At 45.1% G+C, this 25,402-nt stretch overlaps 1 protein-coding gene across 7 annotated transcripts in view; it reads left to right on the top strand.

The window, feature by feature from the left end:
• The window catches only part of st3gal4 (ST3 beta-galactoside alpha-2,3-sialyltransferase 4), a 132,416-nt gene that overhangs the window by 94,880 nt on the left and 12,134 nt on the right, over positions 1-25,402 (top strand). For 5 of the 7 annotated variants that reach the window (XM_072593031.1, XM_072593032.1, XM_072593033.1 and 2 more), the window contains 7 exons: positions 6,467-6,566; positions 13,642-13,713; positions 13,820-13,920; positions 17,364-17,424; positions 18,495-18,590; positions 19,811-20,000; positions 22,905-23,048. In XM_072593031.1, the coding sequence (XP_072449132.1) occupies positions 6,467-6,566; positions 13,642-13,713; positions 13,820-13,920; positions 17,364-17,424; positions 18,495-18,590; positions 19,811-20,000; positions 22,905-23,048 (764 nt within the window). Of the gene's footprint in view, positions 1-6,466; positions 6,567-6,747; positions 7,091-13,641; positions 13,714-13,819; positions 13,921-17,363; positions 17,425-18,494; positions 18,591-19,810; positions 20,001-22,904; positions 23,049-25,402 lie in introns of those variants that run through there. The other 2 variants (XM_072593036.1, XM_072593037.1) reach the window with 2 other exon arrangements.

Below are 25,402 nucleotides of genomic sequence, written 5' to 3'. Positions count from 1 at the left end.
ATTCAGCACCTCAGGTGATACCGGCAGCCCATCATCGTAATACTGCTGAAAGGAGACTGTGCTCTCTGGATGACACACCCAGCTTCAGAGAGTACGGGCTGCATCATTGCTGCCCAGTCCTGCCCTGCTTTCCCTTTCTGTCCTCGCCATCTCAGCCAAAGACGTGAGGCTTCGGTCTCGCCTGACTGTTTGTTTGTAACAGACACACAGGATGGAAACTTATGACTGTCGGTGGGCCTCATTCAGGTCAGGGGCGATAACCTCTGGCCAGGAGGTGCCAGTACTGTTACTTAGGGCAGTCATCGATACTAGTCCAGGGTTACCTGGAAACAGTCCATCAGCCAATCGGGATGGTCAGAGTCCATTTGCCCTCCTAGGGGCTGTTTCCCATCTGAAATGTGAGGGGCAGGCATAAAGAGAGATGAAAGTTGGTGGAGCAGCTGTTAGTGCTGGTGTAGTTGAGTAGGTGGCACTGAGGGCATGCAGCGTTAGTGGATATTGGAGGTTGGGGTGGGTGATGATGAGTGAAGGGTGGGGGCGGTAGGCATCAGTCAGAGTGATGGAAATGAGCCTGAAAGGAAGGTAGGTCCAGGAGCAGGGAGGGAGTGGGTGTGAAGTATCAGAGAGGAGATACTGGTATTGTGGAGAAAGTCATTGGCAAGGACATTTCTCCAGATACACGAGTCTGCTCTATTCTGGTTGGCAACCCTCAAACCAGACTTCCCTGGGCTGGGGTAGTGACCTCTACTGCTGGTCTTGGAGGGGTTGAGGAATGTCCCATCTCTGTTCCACTCCATCCACCAGGATCTCCAGGTCCCTCCCCAAAAAATACAGGGTGCCAATTTCTCTCTTTCTGCTGTGTCTGAGACAGGTATCAGGGCCCCCAACTCCCATGAATTCCGGGATATCCACTGAGTGGTGAATTGTTCTGTGAACAGCCAGAATTAGACATGACGGTTGCCATGAGGGTGGGTTAAATAGTTAGTGGTGAGTCTGATAAGATGCAGCTGTAAAACTTGTTCGGCCTAGTAATAGAGGTCCCTCCAAAAAATACTTAACACAACAAGAATATGTAAGAGGCAGCCCACAATATTAATCATAAAACTGTTAAGATAATAAAACAGTTGTCGTCTTGTGTTAACAATGATTGTTGAACTAAATTCATTAATGGGCTTGGAATCAAACCACCATTCATACCTTTGAGCTCTTATGGCTATGTTTACAAAGATGCGCAATGTGTTAAATCCACTGATGGCAGTAATCTATTTGCAGATAAAAGCAAAAAGTAGATGTCTGAGCTATCAATCAATTAAATGATTCCATCACAGCCAAATCTGAATACCCAATTACAGTTTAATGTAAAAGGCCACTTTAGGGCCCTTGTGGCACAATGGTAATTTCTCCAACTCTGAGCCAGGAGGCCTGGGTTCAAGTCTCACTTGCTCCAGAGACATTTCTGACAATTTGATTCGAAGATAACCGCAGAGAAGCACATTATCCATTGGATAGTTACTGTAATGCATCATGAGACTTTGCCACTTAATTTGATTTACCAGATATTATTATATTAATGTAAGTGAAACTGTCAATAACATTTGTACTTGACTACTGAAAGGTTCCCTGCTCCAAATTAGGGTTCCCCTCTGATTTATGACACAATCCTGTGCCCGTAAAACCAGGATTAGGGGAGGGGACATCTCCATGCAGGATCTGCATGTTCCAGGTTCCACAAAACAATATGGGATAAACCTGTGTTAGGGTGGGAAATACTGCCCATTATGATGGCCCCCAGTCTAATTTCAACATTCCAAGTAGTTTACATTAGATTATCAAAAAAAATAGGAACAGATGTAGGCCATTCAGCCCCTCAATCCTGCCCCACCATTCAACAAGATTGTGGCTGATCTGCCCCAGGCCTCAATTCCTCTTCCATGTCAGCTCAGCATAGACGTCAATACCTCACTATGTCAAAGATCCATCTGAGTGCTCTTTAACTACTTTCAGTAATCTATCCTCAACAAGTCTCTGGGTGCAGATTTCTGGGCACTCACTACCCTCCTGAGGGTAGAAATTCCTTTGCATCTCAAGGTTAAACACGCTTCCCCTTATTTTGTAACTATGTCCCCTAGTTGGAGATTCGCCCACTAATGGAAATGTTATCTTAACATTTACTTTATCAAGTCATCTTAAATTCTTTTATATATCAATAAGATAACCCCACATTCTTCTAGATGCGCATTAAGAGAGGCATAACCTTTTAAGCAATTATTGATAAGTAATACATTCATCTCCAGATGCTGTCTAGAGAATCTCTTTTGAACTGCCTCCAAAGCCAATGTATTGTTTTAAATATGGGACTGAAAACTGTAGATGCAGCTTCACTAACACTCTGTACAGTTGTAGCAAGACTTCCCCATGTTTAAGCTCTAATTCCCAAGCAGTGAAGGCCAAAATTCTATTTGTCCTTTGGTGCACTTGTATGTTCACTTTTTGCGTTGCTTATATAAGAACATCCAGATTCCTCTGCACTGCACCTTTTTGGAGTCTCTCTCTATTTAAATAATAATCTGCCTTTCGAATCTTACAACCAAAGTAGTTGGATTTTCTCCTCAGAATTATAATTAAATGAAGTTTGGGTCCAAAGTACCTAGGTTGTGTTAATAATTCACAATTTGAATTGTAACGAAATTACATTAGATTAGATTAGATACAGTGTGGAAACAGGCCCTTCGGCCCAACAAGTCCACACCGACCCTCTGAAGGGCCTTTCTACAGGCCATTCTGATCTATGATTCAAAATGGAAGGCTGCATTTTACAGTCTTACCATGTCTCTGTGTTTGTGTGGGTGTGTGTTTGTGTCTGTGCATGTGTGTGTGTTTTGTGGGTGTGTGTATGTTTGTGGGGACGTGTGTATGTCAGTGTGGAAATGGCAGGTTGGGGGAGTGTTGCCTTCTTACTGCTCTCTTCATGCCCTGGCATGTCCACAATTCTACAGAGATTGGATGAGATTCATGCTTGCCCTGCTCTTGTCCAGGTTGAATCCCTTTAGGCCGTAGTTAATCACCTCTTTGAGGATCTGCCCTGATCATATTGAATGGTGGAGCTGGCTTAAAGGATCAAATGGCCTGTGCCTGTTCCTATTTTCTGAATTTTCCACCCCAGCCTCACGGGCAGGATATGTCAGCAGGTCACTTGCTTGAGGCTCAGGCACAGAGGTATGAGAGAGGGTGCTTCCCTCTGCAGACCTCTTTCCCCCTAAGTGATTACCTCCAACCGAAAGCTTTTCCCTCCCACCAGCCTCTCTGTAAAGGACCAAACCCCACCCTGTAATAACCTGGTCCTGAGCTCTGGGATGATTAATCTGTGTCCTGCTTATAGTCTCAGTCCTGCTACTGCTGGTGCTCGCCAGTCGTATTGGAATACCCACTCTCTTTGACGGGGCGTCCTCCTGAGGGAGAGCTGCATCCCCGTCTCGATTCAGTTAAAAGCCACTAACTGCCAGTGCTGACAGTAATACATTCTGTTTTACTCTTTGGGTGGTGAAGGGGGAAATCCTGCTATCGGAAATGTCTTTCTGCAATATTTATTCATGTGATGTGCTCATCGCTGGCTGAGTCAGCATTCAGTGCCCATTCTTCATTCCTGTCAGCTGTCCTGTTGTCTGCTTCGGTCTTTGTAGGTAGGCACATCTACAATGCTGTGAGAGAGGGAGTTCCAGGATTGTGACCTGGCAACACTGAAGGAATATTTCCAAGTCAGGCTGGTGAATGGCTCGGAGGGGAGCTTTCAAGGGGTGGTGTTCCCACGTATTGGCTACCCTTGTCCTTTTAGGTGGAAGTGTTTGTGTGTTTAGAAGGTGTCGAAGGAACCGAGGTTGGTTGTTGCAGTGCGTCTTGTCAATGGTGTACAGTGCTGCTTCTCAGTGTCAGTGGTGGAGTGGGGTTGAAGGGAGTGGATGAGGTTGGCTACTTTGTCCTGGATGGTATCAAGCTTCTTGAGTGCTGGTGGGACTGCACCCATCCAGGCAAGTGGGGAGTATTCCATCACCCTCCTGACTTGTGCCTTGGACAGGCTTTGGGGAGTCAGGAGGTGAGTTAACCGCTGCAGTATTCAGAGCCTCTGATTTGATCTTGTCCCACTGTATTTATGTGGCAAGTCCAATTCCTTTTGGTCTGGTTTCTGGTCAATGGTGAACCGCAGAATGTTGACAGTAGCCGAAGTTTGTGATGATAATGCTAACAAACTTTGGCATTTAAGTGAACTCAGACCAGGCCTGGTGATGGTTTCTTTTTCAAGGTTACAGTAACTAACAGCTGATTCTCAATTTACCTAACCTTTAGGTGCTATTTTGTTTCCAAATTCCTGCAAAGTGCATAGATCAATGTTTGATAAATCCCTCCATTGAAAGGTAAGCAAGTTCCAAGTCAACAAAGTCTGACAGCCTCCTTCTTCCCATGGAACTGGATTTGGCATTAAAAACATAAAAGGAAAAACCCTGAATTCTGTTCTAACCTCGCGGGTGAAGCTGACTTGTTACATTCAGCAGGAGCTTCCTGGTGTTATGGGGACACCAGTGTGTTCTCTTGTGTTGAGGGAATGGCTTGGTTGAGGCTTTTAAAGGGATAAAACTACTCGTTAATCTAGATGCGATATTATCTTTCTTGGAGCCAGCGTGATATAAACTTTGCCTGTAAGGAGTTAAAACTGAAAAGCCCTTCTTTCACGGAAAACGTAGCCGATGTTTAGAATATGCTAGTCTAAGAGGAACATATTGTTTTTAATCACATCCTGTATCACTGTCCAGTTTTGAATTGCTGCTTCAGCATCTACCAAGTTAAAAATCACACAGCACCAGGTTATAGTCCAACAGGTTAAATTGGAAGCACACTAGCTTTCGGAGCGACGCTCCTTCATCAGGTGATTGTCACTCCGAAAGCTAGTGTGCTTCCAATTAAACCTGTTGGACTATAACCTGGTGTTGTGTGATTTTTAACTTTGTACACCCCAGTCCAACACCGGCATCTCCAAATCAGCATCTACTGTAAGTCTGAGTGAAATGGAGGATTTTCAATGTTTCTTTTTCAAATAACCTCAAGAAGCATCCTGTATAACACTTCTCATTCTGCAAACTTCCAAGGGCCCACAATCTTAAATGCACTACGAAATTGGGAACGGTTTGAGAGCTATTGATGAGGTTACTCTTTTTGGAAGACAGGAACTGAAACAGCATTTCAGATTTCACAAGAACCACAGCTGACCCAGAGTGAAAGGAATTGGGGTATTCTCTTTGAGAAATAATTCCCTGCTCTACAGCACCCAACAATTTATTTAACTGTGTTGCGAGTGGAAATCCCTGGGGCCAGGCACCAGTCTCTTCATTTGTTGAGTTTAAGGTGGTCCTTTTCACTCATTATTCTGTAGAGGGGAGACTCCACAGTCACATTGTTTGTGTCTCTCCTCATGTACATAAAGGGTTTGTGTTTAGGTCTCAATGGCGGCAGTTGGGTGAGGCGCAAGGGTGGTGGGGAAGTAATCGAGCTGCAGCCCTCCTCCCTCCATAACCTGGTTGCTACCAGAGAAAACAAGGGACTTGACCAGCAAAGTCAAGTCTCAGCAATTTTAATGAAAAAGTGTCTAAAAAGAACAAAAGGATTTGATCTTTAATTCCTGGTCTCGTGTTAATTGAAACCAACAAATGCTGGAGATCACAGCGGGTCCATGGAGGGATTGGACATTCATGGTGACCAGCAGCAGGACCCTGACCTTCCTGTAGCTGGTCATTTTAACACCGTGTCCTGCTCGCATGTCCACAAGTCTGTCCACGGCATGCTGTGGTGTTCCAGTGAATCACAGTGCAAATCAGAGGAACAATATCTCATCTTCAGACTAGGCACTTTATGGCCTTTTGATCTTAATTCTGAGTTCAACACTCTTAAACTGTGAACCTTTCCTTTAGCTTGTTATCATGTCCTCCCCTCCCCCATCCCACTTACTGTCCTCTCAAGTCTGGCAGGAGACAGACCATTGTTCCACCATTCTCACATTCCAATCACATAACATAAACTATTAACATCTTCCCTACATCAGCACCCTGGACCCACTACACCACCACCACAACTCTCCCTACCATTGCCTGCCCCCCATCCCAAACTCTAACATAAATGCTGTCCCTCCACACTTCACGTCAGCTCTGATAAAGAGTCATCTAGACTCGAAACATTTACTTGCTCTCTCTCCATGGCTGCTGCCTGACCTGCTGTGATCTCCAGCATTTGTTGTTTTCAGTACAAATTCAAACATCTCCAGTAATTTGTGCCTATGTTTTGTTTAATCTTGTGTTAACTAGTCTCTGTTTTGATTGCAGCACGTTGCAGAGTGTGTTGTTTCACTACATTATTTACACAATTACAATTATATGGACAGAATGGTAGAAATTAATTTCTCCTTGTGTCTTTTTTTTACTAGATTGTTCCAAGCTCTTGCACCTTTTCGTGTTTGTCGTGCTCCTGTTAGTGGGTCTTGTGATGCTCATCTATCCTGACCTTTCTCTGAAGGCAAATTTACGGTAAGTGTCTGACTTGGAGCTTCTTTATTTCTCTCCCAATGTCACTGAGGGTTGAGCTTGTCAATCAATGAGATTAGCTGGGATTATTTTCCTTGCAGCCAAGCAGATTCAGTGGAGTTTAATTAAGGTGTTCGAAATTTCAAGGGGTTTTGGTGGAGTAAATGGTGCACATTGGTTTCACTGGCTGGAGAAATAGTATCAGGACGGATATAGACAGCCGTCTCTCTAAGCTGTGCATGTGCACATCCACACAATCAACAAAGCATTCATGTGCAGTGGTCCCTTTAAGATTACATGGGGCAATCCAAAGGTGACTGTGACAAATGGACCGTGCACAGTCAGGCAGAATTAATGGGAAGATTAGACACAGATTTCACAGGTAAGACCAGTGGGGAGGATGAGGGCATTGCTTAGAAGCAGTGAGTTGTTATGCTTCAGAATGGAAAAAGGGTTGTGAAAGCAGATTCAAAAGTGAAACTCTGAAAAGGAATTGGGTACAAATCTGAGAAGGAAATGCATGACAGGTCAGTACAGCAAAGGGGCCTAGGCCTGGGGTTCTTTCAAAGGCCTGATTGAGACACAAAGGCTGAATGGTTTGCTCCCTTGCAGTGTGATTCTGTGAAGATCTGGCACCAAAGTGATTGGGTCAGTGGGGCTGCATTGTGTTTAAAGATAGATTTTTTTTTGGAATAGCCACATGCTCAGCTGACTAGGGTTAAGAAAGTACTTCTCCCTGTATCCAGGACTGGGCAGGACCTGATGCTCGTAACCAGGAGAGTGTATGACAGAACAGTCTGTGCTGAGTACTGACCCTTGGTAACTGACCTTTTTGCCATTGCAGCTGGCTCAACTGGACCAAAAAAGACAGTAAAGAACGTTTGAAATATCTTTCTTGTTTGCATAAAGGTCTTCATTTAACTCTGTGATCCCTCTGCATGCAGTTTGTACTGTGTTATCTGTAACCTGAAGATTTCTGCTGTTTTGATGACCACACCTTTGTAACTAACATGATGCAAGCTCAGTTCTTGTTGTCTTAACACATTGGTTTCACAGCAACCTAAAACATTTTCCTGCCGTTCATGCTTTACTCATCTCGTTTTAGTTTATGTTTCCTCGCTCGCTTCCAGTTAAACATCTTGAAATAATCCTCATTAGAAAGAGGTCCATTTTTGTAATCGCACACCTTGCCTTTTTGTTGAAGGTGTTGAAATGTCAGTCCCTACTTTGTCTGCTTGAAGGTCCTTTTATATGAAAGAATGCCGTAGAATCCTTTTGTATATTTTCTTCCTCCTTATATCTGCCACTTTACTGCACTTGACATTGGTTATCTGTTGAATGAACTGCACTATTTCCTGTATGACTTATAACATTGTCGGCTACAAAATTTCCCTCTTTTTGAAGAAAACTGGCCCTTTGCGTCTGGTTTGCCTTTTTTCTTGGCACAGCTTGCTAACTGTAACATAGAATGATACACAGTAGAAGTTACACTGAGCTTTGGGACTCATTCTGCACCTTCTGAGATTCTACCTGTGGTGTGTCCCTGGTCAGTGATTCCAATTATTCCATTTCTGAGCAAGAACTGTTTCTGTTGGTTTATAATCACCTTGTGTACCCTTGGTTTGACATATTTAAAATCTGCTGAGGGATAACTGTTTTCTCATCAAACAAACCCAGGGCGGATGTTGAGCTGATTAGAATCTGAGTAAATCTCTCTCTAATCTGCCTCATGTAGTTTTTTTTCTGCCTCAAGAGCACCACCTACTGTAAGTGAGATGGCTGTGACACTGACTGCTCAGAGTACCTTTGTTGTTTCACTGCTGGAGTACAGGATACTTACTCCTGTAATGTGCGCTTAAAAAGTGTTCTATCCCTGTATTCTGAACTACAGCATTCCTTGCAGTGCAGGGATGCCTCCAGTGTTCTTAGTGGAGCAGCTTCAGAATTCTAACACAGAGACAGGCAACCGATATATTTTCAAGTCAGGTTGAAGTGTGGCACCATGGCTAGCACTGCTGCTTCTCCGTATCAGGAACCCAGGTTCAATTCCAGCCCCAGGCGACTGTCTGTGTGGAGTTTGCACATTGTCCCCGTGTCTGTGTGGGTTTTGTCCAGGGACTCTGGTGTCTCCTCCTCCTCCTCTCCTTCCCACCCCCCCCACCCCCCATAATCCAAAGATGTGCAGGTCAGGTAGATTGGCCATGCTAAATTGCCCTTGATGTCCAGGCATGTGTAGGCTAGGCAGATTAGCCATGGCAAATGCAGGGTTACAGGGATAGGGAGATGGGTCAGGGTGTGGTGCTCTTCAGGGAGGTGGTATGGGCTGAATGGCCTGCTTTTACAGATTCTATGACATGTGGCTTGGAGGGAAGCTGGCAACTGATATTGTTCCCATGTGTTTGCTGACCTTATCCATCTAGGTGGTACATTTCATGGGCTTGGGAAGTGTTATTGATGGTACCTGGGTGATCCAGATCATCTGGTATACGTTGTATATCAGTGGTGCAGAGAGTGGATTTTGAATTTGGGTTGAGACTGTACAAAATTATTTTATACAGGTTTTATAGCAAGACTGTAGACTAAGTTCCCAAATTTGTTATGGGTCCAGATAAGATCCCCAGATCATTAACGTAGAACATAGAACAGAACAGCACAATACAGGCCCTTGTGCCGACCTTTTATCCTATTCTAAGATCAAGCTAACCTACATACCCTACGTTTTACTATCATCCACGTCTTTATCCAAGAGTCGCTTAAATGTCTCAAATGTATCTGACTCTATTACCACTGCTTGCAGTGCATTCCATGTACCCGCCACGCTTTTGAGTAAAGAACCTACCTCTGACGTCAGGAGTTGGGAGGTCATGTTGCGGCTGTACGGGATGTGGGGGGGAATATTCCAGGCCACTGTTGGAATATTGCATACAATTCTGGTCTCCTTCCTATCGGAATATGTTGTGAAATTTGAAAGGGTTCAGAAAAGATTTACAAAGATGTTGCCAGGGCTGAAGGATTTGAACTATGGGGAGAGGCTGAACAAACTGGGGCTGTTTTCCCTGGAGCGTCGGTGGCTGAGGGGTGACCTTATAGAGGTTTACAAAATTGAGGGGCATGGATAGGATAAATAGACAAAGTCTTTTCCCTGGGGTCGGGGAGTCCAGAACTAGAGGCCATAGGTTTAGGGTGAGAGGGGCAAGATATAAACGAGACATAAGGAGCAACTTTTTCACACAGAGGGTGTACGTGTATGGAATGAGCTGCCAGAGGAAGTGGTGGAGGTGGTACAATCACAACATTTAAGAGGCATTTGGATGGGTATATGAATAGGAAAGGTTTGGAGGGATCTGGGCCCGGTGCTGGCAGGTGGGACTAGATTGGGTTAGGATATCTGGTCGGCATGGACGGGTTGGACTGAAAGGTCTGTTTCCATGCTGTACATCTCTGACCCTATCACTCTGTCTCCCATGAACGTTTCTCCAATCACCTTAACATTATGCCCTCCTCGTGACAGCCATTTCTGCCCTGGGGAAAAAGTCTCTGACTATTCACTTTATCTATGCCCCTCATCATCTGCACACTTTCATCAAGCCACCTCTCTTCCTTCTTTGCTTCAATGAAAAAATCCCTAGCTCTCTCAACTTTTCTTCATAAGACATGTCCTCCAGTGCAGGCAGCATCCTGGTAAATCTCCTCTGCACCCTCTCTAATGTTTCCACATCCTTCCTACAATGAGTCAACCTGAACTGGACACAATATTCCAAGTGTGGTCTTGCCAGGGCTTTGTAGAGCTGCAGCATAACCTTGCAGCTCTTAAACTCAATCCCCCTGCTAATGAAAGTCAACACGCCATATGCCTTCTTAACAACCCTATCAACTTGGGTGGCAAGTTCCATTTAACTCCATGTGAGGTGGGATGACCTAGCTTTCCTTCATTATTCCTGTATATCCCTTTTGGAATGTTAATTAAGAAAGAATCTCTTTCCTTTGTAGATACTCTCCTTGCAGACTCAAGTGAACCTCTATTTTAAGTTGACTGGGCTTTCTTGAATTAACAAAAAGAGTTTACTAAACAGTTGTTAAGAGTAATCAGGGTAGGTGGTGGCGTAGTGGTAAAGTCACTCCACTAGGGATTCAGAACCCAGGCTAATGCTTTGGGGTCATGGGTTTCAATCCCACCATAACAGATGGTGACATTTCAACTCAATACAAAAAAATTGTAATTACAAACAAATGATGATCATGAAACTAATGTCAGTTGTTGTTACAAAAGAAATCTGACTCACTGACCTACATGTGACACTGGACATACAATAAAGTGGTTGACTCTTAACAACCCTCTAGCAATTGGAGGTTGGCCGTAAACGCTGGCTTAACCAGTAATGCCCACATTCTGTCAACAAGTTTATAAAAAAACACACAAAATGAAATGTTAACACAACACACAGAGAAACCAGAGTGGAATCCACACAGGTCAAACTGAAAGAAAAAGGGTCAGTCTCTGAATTATTTGTGAATAGCAGATACAAAGGTGACATGGTCATTATTGGATAAATCAGAGTGTTGACATCGGCAAGGAGGAGAAAGTGAGGACTGCAGATGCTGAAGGTCCGAGTCGAAAAGTGTAGTGCTGGAAAAGCACAGCAGGTCAGGCAGCATCTGAGGAGCAGGAGAGTGGACGTTTCGGGCATAAGCCCTTCATCAGGAAAGGGGGTGGGTGGGGGCAAGGGGGCCGGGGGAACGTAGATGAAGGTAAGGGCGATGGTGATAAGTTGGAGAGGAGGGTGGAGCCGATAGGTAGGAATGACTATGGACAGGTAGCACAGTTCAAGAGGGTGGTGTCGAGTTAGAAGGTTGGATCTGGGATAAGGTGGGGGGGGGGGGAGGGGAAATGAGGAAACTGGTGAAATCAACACTGATCCCATGTGGTTGGAGGGTCCCAAGGCAGAAGATGAAGCGTTCTTCATCCAGGCGTCAGATGGTTAGAGTTTGGCGGTGGAGGAGGCCCAGGGCCTGCATGTCCTTAGCGGAGTCCCACTTGATAGTCTTGGTTCTGTAAGTTGATTGAATTTTTAATTTGAACAGGCTATGTGGGAGAGAGCCTTTCACTTTTGTTTTGTCTGCAGTGCAGGGGTGTTAAAAGTAGTTTCTCAAAGCTGTGGTACTCACAACAGTCTTGTCCACATACTAGCGTGGCAATAAAATACATAGACCAATGTTTCAGCTAGTTTGTAACTCATTTCTTTCTGTATATCCCTGGAGGGTAAAACAGATATATCTGCAAGAAGTGGTTTCTGCTGAGGGAGATGATCATCTCCTTTGTTATCTCCTCTTGTTAAGTGTCTCCTTGTGTGAACTTTCCCTGGCTCTTTATAGGTACAACATTCCACACATTTAAGACTGGAGTTTGCCTCATCACTCAATTTGCAACTGCAGTTTTTCTTGACCTGTAACCGTTCTTTGTTTAAAAAAAACGCACATTCTGGATTTAAAACAGAATACTTTGGTGTTGTTATAACATAGGAATTTATGAGAGTGCGTTATTCTATTAGAGTGGGCTGCATTGACGGCCAGAGTTGAAAGTTCAGAGGTTGACCAGGCCATGCCAACTTGTTGTCATCACTTCTGGCTGCCTGCTTTTCGAGGCATGGAGTCATAGAGATGTACAGCATGGAAACAGACCCTTCAGTCCAACCCGTCCATGCCAACCAGATATCCCAACCCAATCTAGTCCCACCTGCCAGCACCCGGCCCATATCCCTCCAAATCCTTCCTATTCATATACCCAACCAAATGCCTCTTGAATGTGTCAATTGTACCAGCCTCCACCACATCCTCTGGCAGCTCATTCCATACATATACCAACCTCTGTGTGAAAACGTTGCCCCTTAGGTCTCTTTTATATCTTTCCCCTCTCACCCTAATCCTATGCCCTCTAGTTCTGGACTCCCCGACCCCAGGGAAAAGACTTTGTCTATTTATCCTATCCATGCCCCTCTTAATTTTGAAAACTTCTATAAGGTCACCCCTCAGCCTCCGACACTCCAGGGAAAACAGCCCCAGCCTGTTTAGCCTCTCCCTGTAGCTCAGATCCTCCAACCCTGGCAACATCCTTGTAAGTCTTTTCTGAACCTTCTCAAGTTTCACAACATCTTTCCAATAGGAAGGAGAGCAGAATTGCACGCAATATTCCAACAGTGGCCTAACCAATTTCCTGTACAGCTGCAACATGACCTCTCAACTCCTGTACTCAATACTGTGACCAATAAAAGAAAGCATACCAAACACCACCTTCACTATTCTATCTACCTGCGACTACACTTTCAAGGAGCTATGAACCTGCACTCCAAGGTCTCTTTGTTCAGCAACACTCCCTTACCATTAAGAGTATAAGTCCTGCTAAGATTTGCTTTCCCAAAATGCAGCACCTCGCATTTATCTGAATTAACTCCATCTGCCACTTCTTAGCCCATTGGCCCATCTGGTCCAGATCCTGTTGTAATCTGAGGTAACCCTCTTTGCTGTCCACTACACCTCCAATTTTGCTGTCATCTGCAAACTTACTAACTGTACCTCTTCTGCTCGCATCCAAATCATTTACGTCAATGACAAAAAGTAGAGGCCCAGCACCGATCCTTGTGGCACTTCACTGGTCACAGGCCTTCAGTCTGAAAAACAACCCTCCACCACCACCCTCTGTCTTCTACCTTTGAGCCAGTTCTGTATCCAAATGGCTAGTTCTCCCTGTATTCCATGAGATCTAACCTTGCTAATCAGTCTCCCATGAGGAATCTTGTTGAACGCCTTACTGAAGTCCATATAGATTACATCTACTGCTCTGTCTTCATCAATCTTCTTTGTTACTTCATCAAAAAAACTCAATCAAGTTTGTGAGACATGATTTCCCACGCGCAAAGCCATGTTGACCAGTCCTTGCCTTTCCAAATAAGTGTACATCTTGTCCTTCAGGATTCCCTCCAACAAGTTGCCCACCGCTCACTGGTCTATAGTTCCCTGGCTTGTTTTTACCACCCTTCTTAAACAGATTTTCTTTCTGTGTTTGAAATGTGTCTCTGATTAGTTACAGTGTGGAAGCGAAACCAAGTTGCCAGACTGGGTATTCAAGTGCATGCACAAAGCGGGTAATAGCAAAGTAAGTCATCAACTTAATGCCTCTGCCTGCTACTGAGCTTCACTTTCTAAATATTCTAATTGCTGATGTGCCCGATTTTAATTTGCTGCTTCCATTTCTCTTTCAGTTTTACCAGAAACACTCAGTTATTCTTGAGTTTAAATGATATATGGTGGATTCAGAAAAACCCTGCGGTCAATGAACTCCCTTATGGAGTTAAAGGGAGTGGTGAGACACCTTTTGATTGTTCTATTTTGTTTGTTTTCCTCATTTTCAAAATAAATGGGGGGAGAGAGAGGGAGAAGGAGTGATTGATAGAAATCCCTTTGAATGTTGAGACCAGGAGCTGGAAGGCTTTTTTCAAACTACTGATATTTCAAGTAAGGACTGCAGATGCTGGAGTTAGAGTCGAAAAGTGTGTTGCTGGAAAAGCACAGCTGGTCAGGCAGCATCCGAGGAGCAGGACGTTTCGGGCATAAGTTCTTCATCAGGAATGGGGGGTGGGTGGGGAGGTGCAAGCAAGGGGCCTGAGAAATAAATGAGGGGGGTTGGGGCTGGTAGATGGAAATGTAACAGGTAGATGAAGGTAAGGGTGATGGTAGTTTGGAGAGGAGGGTGGAGTCCCATTGTCCCTTTCACTTTTGCAGAATTGCCATTACCTCATGAGGCAGTGAGGGTCAGCTTCTGTCTTTCCAGATCTCACCAAACCCTATGATTGTGTACAATGAGAACATAGTGAAGGCCTCCCCCACCTTTCCTTAGCCAATTCCTTCCCTATCTACAGCTGCAGGAATGCTTGACTGTGGCTTGGAAGCAGTTAGTAAATGTTCAAGGGCTTAATATCCACACTGTTGCTGGCTGTGGGAATCAGCTGACAGGCAGTGCTCATTCTATTCACATATGCAAAGTGACGACCTGCTTCCAGGCTCATTAAAGGTCCTTCCTGGTGACTGATCTTCAGAGTTAGGGCTAGGCTGGTGGGCCTAACTGAAGCAACTTAGCCTTCACTGCTTTATGATTACCATTCATTGCATGCTTACTTTTATTTTTTTTGTCTTTTTTTTTAAACTTTCTTTTATTTAATCAGCAACTGTTTGAGATAATGAGGCGACAAGATGTTGAGGGGAATCCCTATCCCTCCTGTGTGGTGTCCAATTAATTTTAGGGGGAGGGTGAAATTATGTCGTAGTATCATTGGGCAGCCTTAAGCTCAGGGTTTGGCAGTTGCTTGAGATTTGTTAATACCTCAGACCATGACTTTGACTGAGCTCTTTTCTGAGTTATGCTGGAGTGAACAATATTTATCAGTATCTTTGTGAGTTATTGGCCTGTTGATAAAGTAACACTTAATCAAACTGTCCTGCTGCACCAGGTGCGCTGTGGTTACTAGTCATGGCCACCATACTCATGGTTTGGATTCTGTCCAACTACAAAGAAACTGTTCTCAGCAAAATGTCTCATTGTCTCTCCCCAGTGTGTGTGGGGATTTTTGAAACCATTTTGCGACATTTTATCTGATAAGTTATGGCCAATTGTTCAATAATGATCAGTCAAACAGTGAATTCAGTTTATCAGTGACCCTCTCTGTTAATGTGAAATGTTACAGCAACACAGGAGGCTGTTTGGCCCATCATGCCTCACTTGGCTCGTTGGAAGAGCTTTCCAGTTTAGTCGCATTACCCAGTTGTGTGCTCACAGCCTTGAGAAAGTCTTTCTTTCCCCTCAGAAGCTGTTATTGAATTCACTTCCATCAGCTCTTCACACAGTGCAGCTGTTTTTGTAAATCTCAGGGTTGGGCTCTCCCACTGCAACTCCCAGGTCATTTCCTCTGAGATGTGGGAAGGCTGGTGAAATGGCGCAGGAAGTGAGGAGGGTAGGCAGTTCCTGATGTCTTCCCTAATGTCTTTCCATTGTGTACCATCTTGCTGGTGGTAGGAATGCTGGATTGTAGGCCATGTCCTCTGAGGGAGGTCAATTAAATCACTTCAAATCCCAAGTTATGGCCACCTCCGAGTGGGCATTTTGTCTGAACTGGGGTGGGGGGGGGGGGGGTGGGGGGGTGGAGCTGGGTGGGTCCACTGTCCACCTGCCAGGTGAAACCTGAGGGTCTCTTTGTGGGCCCTGTATGGTGGGAATCTAGCCCCCTCCTTTATCGCAACTCCATGGCTCATTATGGGTCCACTCCATGTGCCATCTCGCTATAACTGCAATTGCAGCAATGGCCACATCTGATGGTGGCACTGCTGAGCTACCAGCTCCCTGACTGAGCTTGCTATCAGTGAAATGTCACCCTGGGTCCTGCTGAAGAGGGGTCACCTCCTACTATCAGCTTGCATGACGTCAGAGGTTTGTATGGACCTTCGTTTTGTGACAGGATGTGGGTACTACTGAGTATTTTTAATTGCCCTTAGACTGAGTGGCTATGCTGAGGCCATTTCAGGCAACAGTCAGGAGCCAACCACATTGCTGTGGGTCTGGAGTTACATGTAGGCCAGATCTGTGGGGATGGCGGCTTTCCTTTCCTGAAGGACTTTAGTGAAGCAGAGGGGTTTTATTTGATGACAGTTCATGGTCGTTTCATGGCACTGTTACCGAGACCAGCTTTCATTTTGCTGATGACAAGCTCGCTGAGTTAAAGAAATCTCCGCACTTGGCTGTTACAACTCCCTCCCTCCACATGAGGGTCTTTGTGTCAGAGCATTCAGGACACCATTTCCTAACAGGGTCACCAATGTCACAATGAAGGGATGGAAATCTTCAGCCAGTCTGAAAGATGACACCGTGTGTAAGAGACAGGGGCTTGCCACATTGTGAGACCTTTGGAGGGCCTGCTGCAGGACTGAGGCACTGATCAGTGGGTCGGGATCTAGCCAGATAGCCTGGGGCTTGGAGCAATCGGTGAGACTGGGGGAGGGAGTGGGTGGGAGGGATACAGTTGTAATAGCAGCAGCCGGGGTCGGGAGGGGTGGAAGGTCAGGGCCAGGTGGGAAGGTTCGCTGGCGGTTGAAACGGGTAAGTTGGAGGGACGGAGAGGATCAGCGGCAGACTGAGAGGACAGCAAGCTGGCAGTGGTCAAGTGCAGTGAAGGAGCAGAGGTTGGAGGGACCACCCCCCCATTTCCCTCCCCCCCCCCCCCCCCCCCCCTGGAAGGCCATTTCCAGGGAGGGGCTGTGATTCTGCCAGAGCTTCTCCCTTGTCCCCTCACACACTCACAGCCCAAAGCCCTCCGAACCACCAACCCTCACCCTGTCAGCCCCTCAGCCTGGCGATGTTAGCTGTGCATGTCCCTCCTGAGGGTTGTCTCCTTTCGTTTTGTAAGTTTTCTCTTGTCTGTTACAGCCAAGTCTGTTAAACACCTAGCCTCAAAACCTTGAGGGTAACTATTGGCGTTTATGTAGGGGAATAGTTCAAGATGTGGGTTCAAAAGAGAGTACTGATATGGGGCCATCACTGATGGGCCAAAAGGCCTGTGCACTGGCTTCCCATAAACCTTGCAAACTGAGCTGCAGGGATTGGACAGATTTGTGACGTCTGCTTTAATGTTCTGTTTTCAAAATAGTTTAAAAGTGAAATCAGTGTAATTTAGTGCAGGTGAGAGGGGACAGTGGGAAAAAGGTGAACCAATTGCTGCAGATGGTTGTGTCATTGTGAACCTTTCACCTTCCTTCCAGAACAATCTATTAACAAGATATTGGCCAGAATACAGTATGATATGCCTGAAAACATAAGCAGGTAAGCACTTCATCACATTGGGAGGTGGGGGGCGGAAGTTGATGGGGAGCGGTTCGTTATGTCTCACTGTGTATACATTTCGTGGAGCAACACAGAAGGAAGCCATTACCTCCATCAGTCTGTGCCATTTCTTTCACAGAGCAATTCATTCAATCACGCTTTGATTTTAAAAAAGAAATTACCTGGTCCGACATGATGACACACCTCTGTGATAGGCTGGACTTGACCCTGCACCTTCTGGCCTACGGGCAGGGACACTACCACTGCGCCACAAGGTGTCCATTCTCTCTCAATTGGATCTCTGTGATATCTTTCCTCCTTCAGTAATTTAGTCAAATTTCTATGAAGCCACTTTATTGATCCTATATTCTATTTATTCTTCACAGTTCAAAGCTATCATTAAATCCTTGTTTGTTTTTTTAAAAAATTACCTTAAATATGTACCTTCTGACCCTTAACTCTTCAGTCATTGGAAGCTATTACTCTTTAATTTCTCTATCGAAAGGCTTTGTGCCTCTTAACACCTCTTCAAAATCTCCCTTAGTCTTTTCTGCTCCAAGTAAAACAGCCTTCCCTTCCGCAGTCTCCCCACAGAAGTGCAGTCCCCTTGTGCTTGGAGTCAGTCGTGTCCAGTGTTTGCTGTATCAATTAACAAAGATCTGTTTCAGCAGAAGCTGACTCTGTATTCAGCTCTGACCGGCAAGAAGCTGACAATCCAAATCTGAGCAGTAGGAAATGCGGGAGATCTCGGACTTTGGTGTAAATGCCGGGTGCAGCAAATAGACATTGACGGAGTCAGAGTCAGATGATGCTTCAAGTTTTGTCTGTTTTATTGATGTCACAGGAGATGGCTGAAATTTAAGTCATTGCATTGTTAAAGGACAAAGTTGGTAAACTGAAGCAGAGGGTCAAAATGGAAAGAGCAGGACTTTGGGATTAGTTTTCTTTTGCATTCGTGATGACACGATGGGCGGAATGGCTGTCTTTGTTTGATCAACTTCCACAAAGCTTTTACTTGTTCAGCCATTGTTGGGCTTATGTTCATTTGAAGGTCTCTTGTCTTTTGCCAGTTTGGTTTGTAAGAGGTGTGTTATTGTTGGCAACGGGTACACCCTGAGGAACAGCTCACTTGGAGAAACCATCAACGAGTATGATATTGTTATTCGGTAAGTGATGTGCAGCGGCTGTGATTATTGTTTGTTTTTCCTGGATGTGTCTTCCCCATTCCCCCCGCCCCCACCCCCCCACACTCTGTGTGTGTACTTGTTGACCACCAATTGTGATGCGAATGAGTCCTGAATTGTTTTGTGTCCTATTCCTCCTTCCTGTTCCTTCCCTGAAGGGAGTCTGGTATCTTTCCTTCGATTCAAAACAAACAATAACAGCGTGCATTTATATAGCATCTTTCATGAAGTAAGATGTTCCAAGGTCTTCTGGAAGGGTGGCTGATGGCTCAGGGGTTAGCACTGCTGCCTCATAGTGCCAGGGACAATTGATGATTGACAATTAATTCATGCATTCTCCATAGCAAAACTGCTACCAATCAAAGTCTGCTTGCTAACCAATCAGCACTCCCCTCTCTAGCTGTAGAAATGTTGGTTTCCCCTTGATTTGGTATTCTTGTAAATAATCCTGCTGAGTGCAAGGTGAAACGTTTCAGCAAAAGGTGCCTCCACTCCACAATATTCAAGTTTTTAAAGGATGAGGGAGAGAGGGATTCCAGTGCTGAGGCCCAGAGGTAGTTGAAGAATGTAAACCAATGTTGGTTTCAGATCCAGAGGGATGCACAGGGTAAGGGTTATGGGGTTTGGGAGGTGTGAAGGAATTGAGGTATTGAAACAAAGGGATACAATTTTAACTTGGGTTGGAGGGGAGAGCAAAATTGCTGCGTTGGAAACCAAAGTAGATGAGCGAATGCCAGCAGAGCTAACACTTGTGCTGTCAAGCTCACTTGGATGAAGAATAATATGCATCCTGCATCGATTTAGCTACCAATTCATAGCATGGCACATTGGCATTGCCAACACCCTAACACATGTAAGACATGGTGTTAGATCCCCAAAAGCAGGATTAAACAGCAAGGGGGCATGATAAGCAAGTTCTCAGGCTTCAGATAACATTGAGAGACAGAACGAGAGGAGACTTAGCATCAGACTGTGGGAGGGGAGGCATTACTCTTGCAAAGTTATGGTTGAGTATCATTAACTGGATGGTCCCTGGACACTGGCCTGGAGACAGACTTTCTGGGAGGTGCTAAGTGTTTATTAAAGATGAGCTATGGGAAGAAACCTCACCATGTATGTGTGCTTCTGATAACAGAGTGCAGTCTAGTGTTCAGCCATGGAGGATGTGGACTCCTAAAGTGTCCCCTTGTTTATTGCCACAGAATAAACGATGCTCCAGTGCGAGGCTACGAGAAGGATGTCGGCAGCAAGACCACTCTGCGATTCTTTTATCCCGAGTCAGCAGCCAAGGATCCGAATATCGAAAATAACCCGAGCACACTGCTTGTGTTTTTACCCTTCAAGCAGGTGGATGCCCAGTGGCTGAGGGAGATCGTGTACGATGAGAAAAGAGTTGAGTGTGGTCTATTGTTAGAGCAGATTGGAACTGGTAGTGTTGTCAATGTGGGATTTCCGCTGACCTCAATATCTTGTCATTCAAATGGTTTGATTAGATTGGAAATAGTTTCTTGATGAAAGACCCTTCTGAAAAAGGGCACAAATCATAGAATTCCTATAATGTGGAAACAGGCAATTTGTGCCACACTGACCCTCCGAAGATTAACCCACCCTGACCCATTCCTTTACCCTATTACTCTACATTTACCCCTGACTAACACACCTAAACTACACATCCCTGAATACTATGGGCAATTTAGCATGGCCGATCCACCTAATCTGCGTATCTTTGGACTGTGGGAGGAAACTGGAGCACCCGGAGGAAACCCACGCAGACCCAGGCAGAATGTGTAAACCCCACATAGACAGTCACCCGAGTCTGGAATCAAACCTGGGTCCCTGACTCTGTGAGGCAGCAGTGCTCACCACTGCGTCACCCCAGGCGGGTTTTTATTACATGGTTACCAAACATTTTAATGCAGATTTTTATTGGATTCAGCTGTCACCATCTGGCATGGTGGGGTTTGAACCCATGTGTCCAGGGCATATAACAGAGTCCTGGTCCAGTGACATTTGCCATGATCCCACTGACTTAGCTGTCTTGGCTTTTAACACTCAAGGTTGGAAACCATGGTTCTCAAATAGCTGAAGAAGAAAACTCCACTGATAGTTTAGACTGGGGCATCAGTGGCATTGGGTATTAATGGAGCACGTATCATGTGTGACTGAGGCCATGTTTATTTTGCGAGGTAAGGGTTAAGACACTAGCAGAGGCATGACAACACTGCCACCTACAGGTTTTCTTTTACAAGCTGTTCCTTAAATCCTTGAATTCCCTTCTTACAGCACGGTGCATTGTGGGACTGCAGCAGTTCAGTGCTTTTAGGGGTGTCTTGGCAGTTACGCCCATATCCCACAAATGAAAAAAAGAATTGAAGTTCTGTAAAATTTCACTGTTAGCCATTTGCCATTTACTTTGCATCCTCACACAACTGTCAGATTCCTAGACTTCTTTGCACTCCATTGCAGGAGAGTCACCTGAGGCTTGTTCAGAGCATGAACAACAAAATTAACAGGGGCCATTGTTCCCCCTGTTCTCCTGTCATTGTTCCAGTTTAGCTTGAGGACAGTTGGAGGACTAGATGGTGCACAATTATATCAGCCCACTGCATTTTGAGCTGCTGGCCCATGCTCAAGGTGCTACCATCTTCCTTTGTTAAGAACACTCAGACCTGTTTGATTTAATGTGGTCAATGTAACACACTTCCTGGTCCATATAAAGGAGTCCCTTGTAGCTAATAAGGTAATGTTAGCAACAGCACACTACAGTAGAACCTCGATTATCTGATCGAGATGGACGTGGAGTATTTTGTTTGGATAATTACAGTCATAGAGTCATAGAGATGTACAGCATGGAAACAGACCCTTTGGTCCATCTTGTCCATGCCGACCAGATATCCCAACCCAATCTAGTCCCACCTGCTAGCACCCATATCCCTCCAAACCCTTCCTATTCATATACCCATCCAGATGCCTTTTAAATGTTGCAATTGTTCCAGCCTCCACCACTTCCTCTGGCAGCTCATTCCATACACTGAGTGAAAAAGTTGCCTCTTAGGTCCCTTTTATATCTTTCCCCTCTCACCCTAAACCTATGCCCTCTACTTCTGGACTCCCCCACACCAGGGAAAAGACTTTGCCTATTTATCCTATCCACGCCCCTCATGATTTTGTAAACCTCTATAAGGTCGCCCCTCAGCCTCCGACGCTCCAGGGAAAACAGCCCGAGCCTGTTCAGCCTCTCCCTATAGCTCAAATCCTCCAACCCTGGCAACATCGTTGTAAATCTTTTCTGAAGCCTTTCAAGTTTCACAACATCTTTCCAATAGGAAGGAGACCAGAATTGCAAGATAACCAAAACAAGCGGTAATTTGAGTGCTGGTTATCGAACATTTCTCGGTTATCCGGCAATGCGCACCATAATGCCGTTTAATTGAAAACTGAATGCTGAGTTGTCTAATGCCATTTTTATGGGCCCTTGTGATCTTGTTTGGATAATCTGAAGTTCGGATAATTGATGTTCAGATAATTGAGGTTCGACTGTAAATGACAGACATTATACCAGAGACTTTGCAAAGAGCTAGATGTTAGATCTCGCTCGTTCAAGATCCCAACTTGTTTTGCCCACAGGTCCAAATGCCACCATCTTACTGGCTGATGCTGATGGCACTATAATAGGTTAATTGTATTAAACCTTTCAGACCCATATTCCACACTTGGGGAAACTGTGTTTCAGTTCCACACCAACTTTGTGTGTTTAAGGTTTATCCTATCTTCTGCTGGTTAACCAACCTCCACAAAACCGTGGAAGAGAGAGAAGAATGGGTGAGGGATGAGCATTAATTCTTCCTTTTTTGGAAGAATAATATAAGTGGAGAGCGCCACTGTAGGTGGTTATTGAAGAAGTCAAAAAGCTAGCTAATATTAAAAAAATTTGCTATCAAAACGGAGCACAGACATAAGGGTTGGGTTAGCAGCTTGTTCTTGCCCGATAACTCTGACTGCCTGCAATTTGGATCCAAGGCAGGCAAATGGAGTTAAGTTATAGATTAGGCGTGATCCAACTTAATGGTAGAATGGGTTAGAAGGGCTGACTGGCCACATCTTGGTGCTGTGTTTCAGTACACAGCTCTGATTGTCCATGCTGATTGGGGGTTTGGACATTTTTTTCACTTGTAGCTCTACTCAAAAGCACCTTGCAATATCTCACTGACTTCCACTTCGTTAACTCCTCCTCAAATCCTACTTGAAAACGATTATTGCTCCCTCCAACCCTTCCATTATTTCTTTTTGTTCCAGTTTCGGAAAGGATTCTGGAAGTCTCCGCCCTTGATTTGGGAAGCAAATCCTTCGAATATCCGGATCCTTAATCCTTATTACATCCACCAAGCTGCCACCAAGTTATTAAACATCCCTCTGAAGTTGCCTCCCAAGTCTAAGCAGGTAAGCTCACTAATTCCCATTTGATGGAGTTTATAGTGCTGTTCGTGAAACACTCATTGTCCTTTAGCCTCTAGGACCTGGGTTAACACACACAGTTTGCATAGAGACAGTCCCTATGGTTCAACTAGTTATTGTTGAACCCAGGAACATTGACCTTTTCACCTCCATCACCTGGAAATGAGACAGTAGTGGAAATCTGCTTCCTCTGTGTTTCTGTGTCATTTTTGGAATTTCCTATGTCTCTTTGCTTTCCTCCTCCTCTTCAGATGCACTTTTGGCTTTGTTTCTTGTTGATTAAGTTTTCGGTCAACAGCCCTTAAATCTCTTAATGTTGTAAGATTTTTAACATCGAACATTTCAGTGCAGTACAGGCCCATCAGCTCTCAATGTTGTGCCGAAATGTGGAACCAATCTGAAGTGTATCTATCCTATACTATTCTATTTTCATCCATATGGATATCAAATGATTATTATTGGTGCCCTTAAAGTTGGCGAGTCTACTACTGTTGCAGGCAGGGCGTTCCACATCCCTACTACTCTGAGTAAAGAAACTACCTCTGACATTTGTCCTATATCTGTTACCCCTCAATTTAAAGCTATGTACCCTCGTGCTAGCCATCTCCATCCAAAATAAAAAGGCTCTCACTGTCCACCCTATCGAATCCTCTGATTATCTTATGTCTCTACTAAGTCACCTCTCCACTCTTCTCTCTAACGAAAACAGCCTAAAGTCCCTCAGCCTTTCCTCCTAAGACCTTCCCTCCATACCAGGCAACATCCCAGTAAATCTCCTCTGCACCCTTTCCAAAGCTTCCACATCCTTCCTGTAATGCGGTGACCAAAACTTTTGGGCAGCACAGTGGCTCAGATTTTGGCACTGCTGCCCCTCAGCGTCAGGGACCCAGGTTCGATTCCAACCTCAGGCAACTCTGTGGAGCTTACACATTCTCCCCATGTCCGCATGGGTTTCCTCCAGGTGGTCCGGTTTCTTCCCACAATTACAAAGCTGTGCAGGTTAGGTGATTTGGCTAGGCTAAATTGCCTGTAGTGTTCAGGGGTGTGTCAGTTAGGGCTATTAATCAGGGGTAAATATAGGGTTGGGGAATAGGTCTGGGTTGGTTGCTCTTCGGAGGGTCGGTGTGGACTTGTTGGGCCAAAGGGCCTGTTTCCATGCTGAGTGATTCTGTAATGTTCATTCACCTGCCCCACTATCTGAACCAATTTTTTAAAGAAAGTGTCTTTACATTTTTTGAATTTTTTTGTGGTAAGTGGGCTACATTCCACTATGTGGTCCATATTCTTCTGACCACTTAAGGTAATCTGACTAATTCCTGAGTTTTAGATGCAAACTGGCTTCCCCTCAAGGTAACACCTTTGTATTCAGCTGAAAGCAGTTTGCACAGGCCTTAGTGAAAATAATCACCTGATATATTAGGGTGACTGAGGCCATTGTTGTTTTGCGAGGTAAGGGCTAAGACGCAGGATTTAGCATGAAGCCAGAGTGCAGTAGCTCTTTGTTCAGCAGGTTAAGGGTCACTCAAGGTATTGGCCTGTCTGTCTCCTCTCCTTTCCGTGTTCCGAGGGTTTGATGATGGAATTCTGCAAGTCCACACATGGGCAAAGCACTGCAGTGGTTTGGCCATTATCTTAGCAGGATGGCTGACCAGAAGACTCTTACCACCTGTAATGCTCTTTCTTTGCTCATCAAGACCTGGTGTGAGACGTGAACCTGGGACTTCTGACCCAGAGATAGAGGCACAACCACAGACCTCCAGCTCTGATGTTGTAACTGCAGAAATTATTGTTTGTGTGGAATTGCGTAGAACTCTCGGCCTTGAAAGCAGTCCATTCATTTCCGCTACTCTGTGCTGATGTTCCCACTGCACACAAGCCATCTGCCATGGTTTGATCTTTTTTGATTAAAGAAGCTGGGTTAATGGCTTTTTTTAAATTGTAGATAGCAGTACAGGAGAGAGACAAGGTTAGCACTGCTGCCTCACAGCGCCTGAGACCCGGGTTCAATTCCCGCCTCAGGTGACTGACTGTGTGGAGTTTGCACGTTCTCCCCGTGTCTGCGTGGGTTTCCTCCGGGTGCTCCGGTTTCCTCCCACAGTCCAAAGATGTGCAGGCCAGGTGAATTGGCCATGCTAAAATTGCCCATAGTGTTAGGTAAGGGGTAAATGTAGATGTAGGGGTACGGGTGGGTTACGCTTCGGCGGGGCGGTGTGGACTTGTTGGGCCGAAGGGCCTGTTTCCACACTGTAAGTAATCTAATCTAATCTAATCTAATCATTCGCAATGGGTGGAGCAGTGGGGCTTGAGTATCAGCATGTTACTCTTCTCATAGTTGTAAA

Source organism: Chiloscyllium punctatum, chromosome 23, assembly GCF_047496795.1.
Source record: "Chiloscyllium punctatum isolate Juve2018m chromosome 23, sChiPun1.3, whole genome shotgun sequence".
Classification (NCBI taxonomy): Eukaryota; Metazoa; Chordata; class Chondrichthyes; order Orectolobiformes; family Hemiscylliidae; genus Chiloscyllium; species Chiloscyllium punctatum.
Note: the sequence above shows the minus strand (reverse complement) of the source record. Positions and strands in the feature narration are given on the sequence as shown.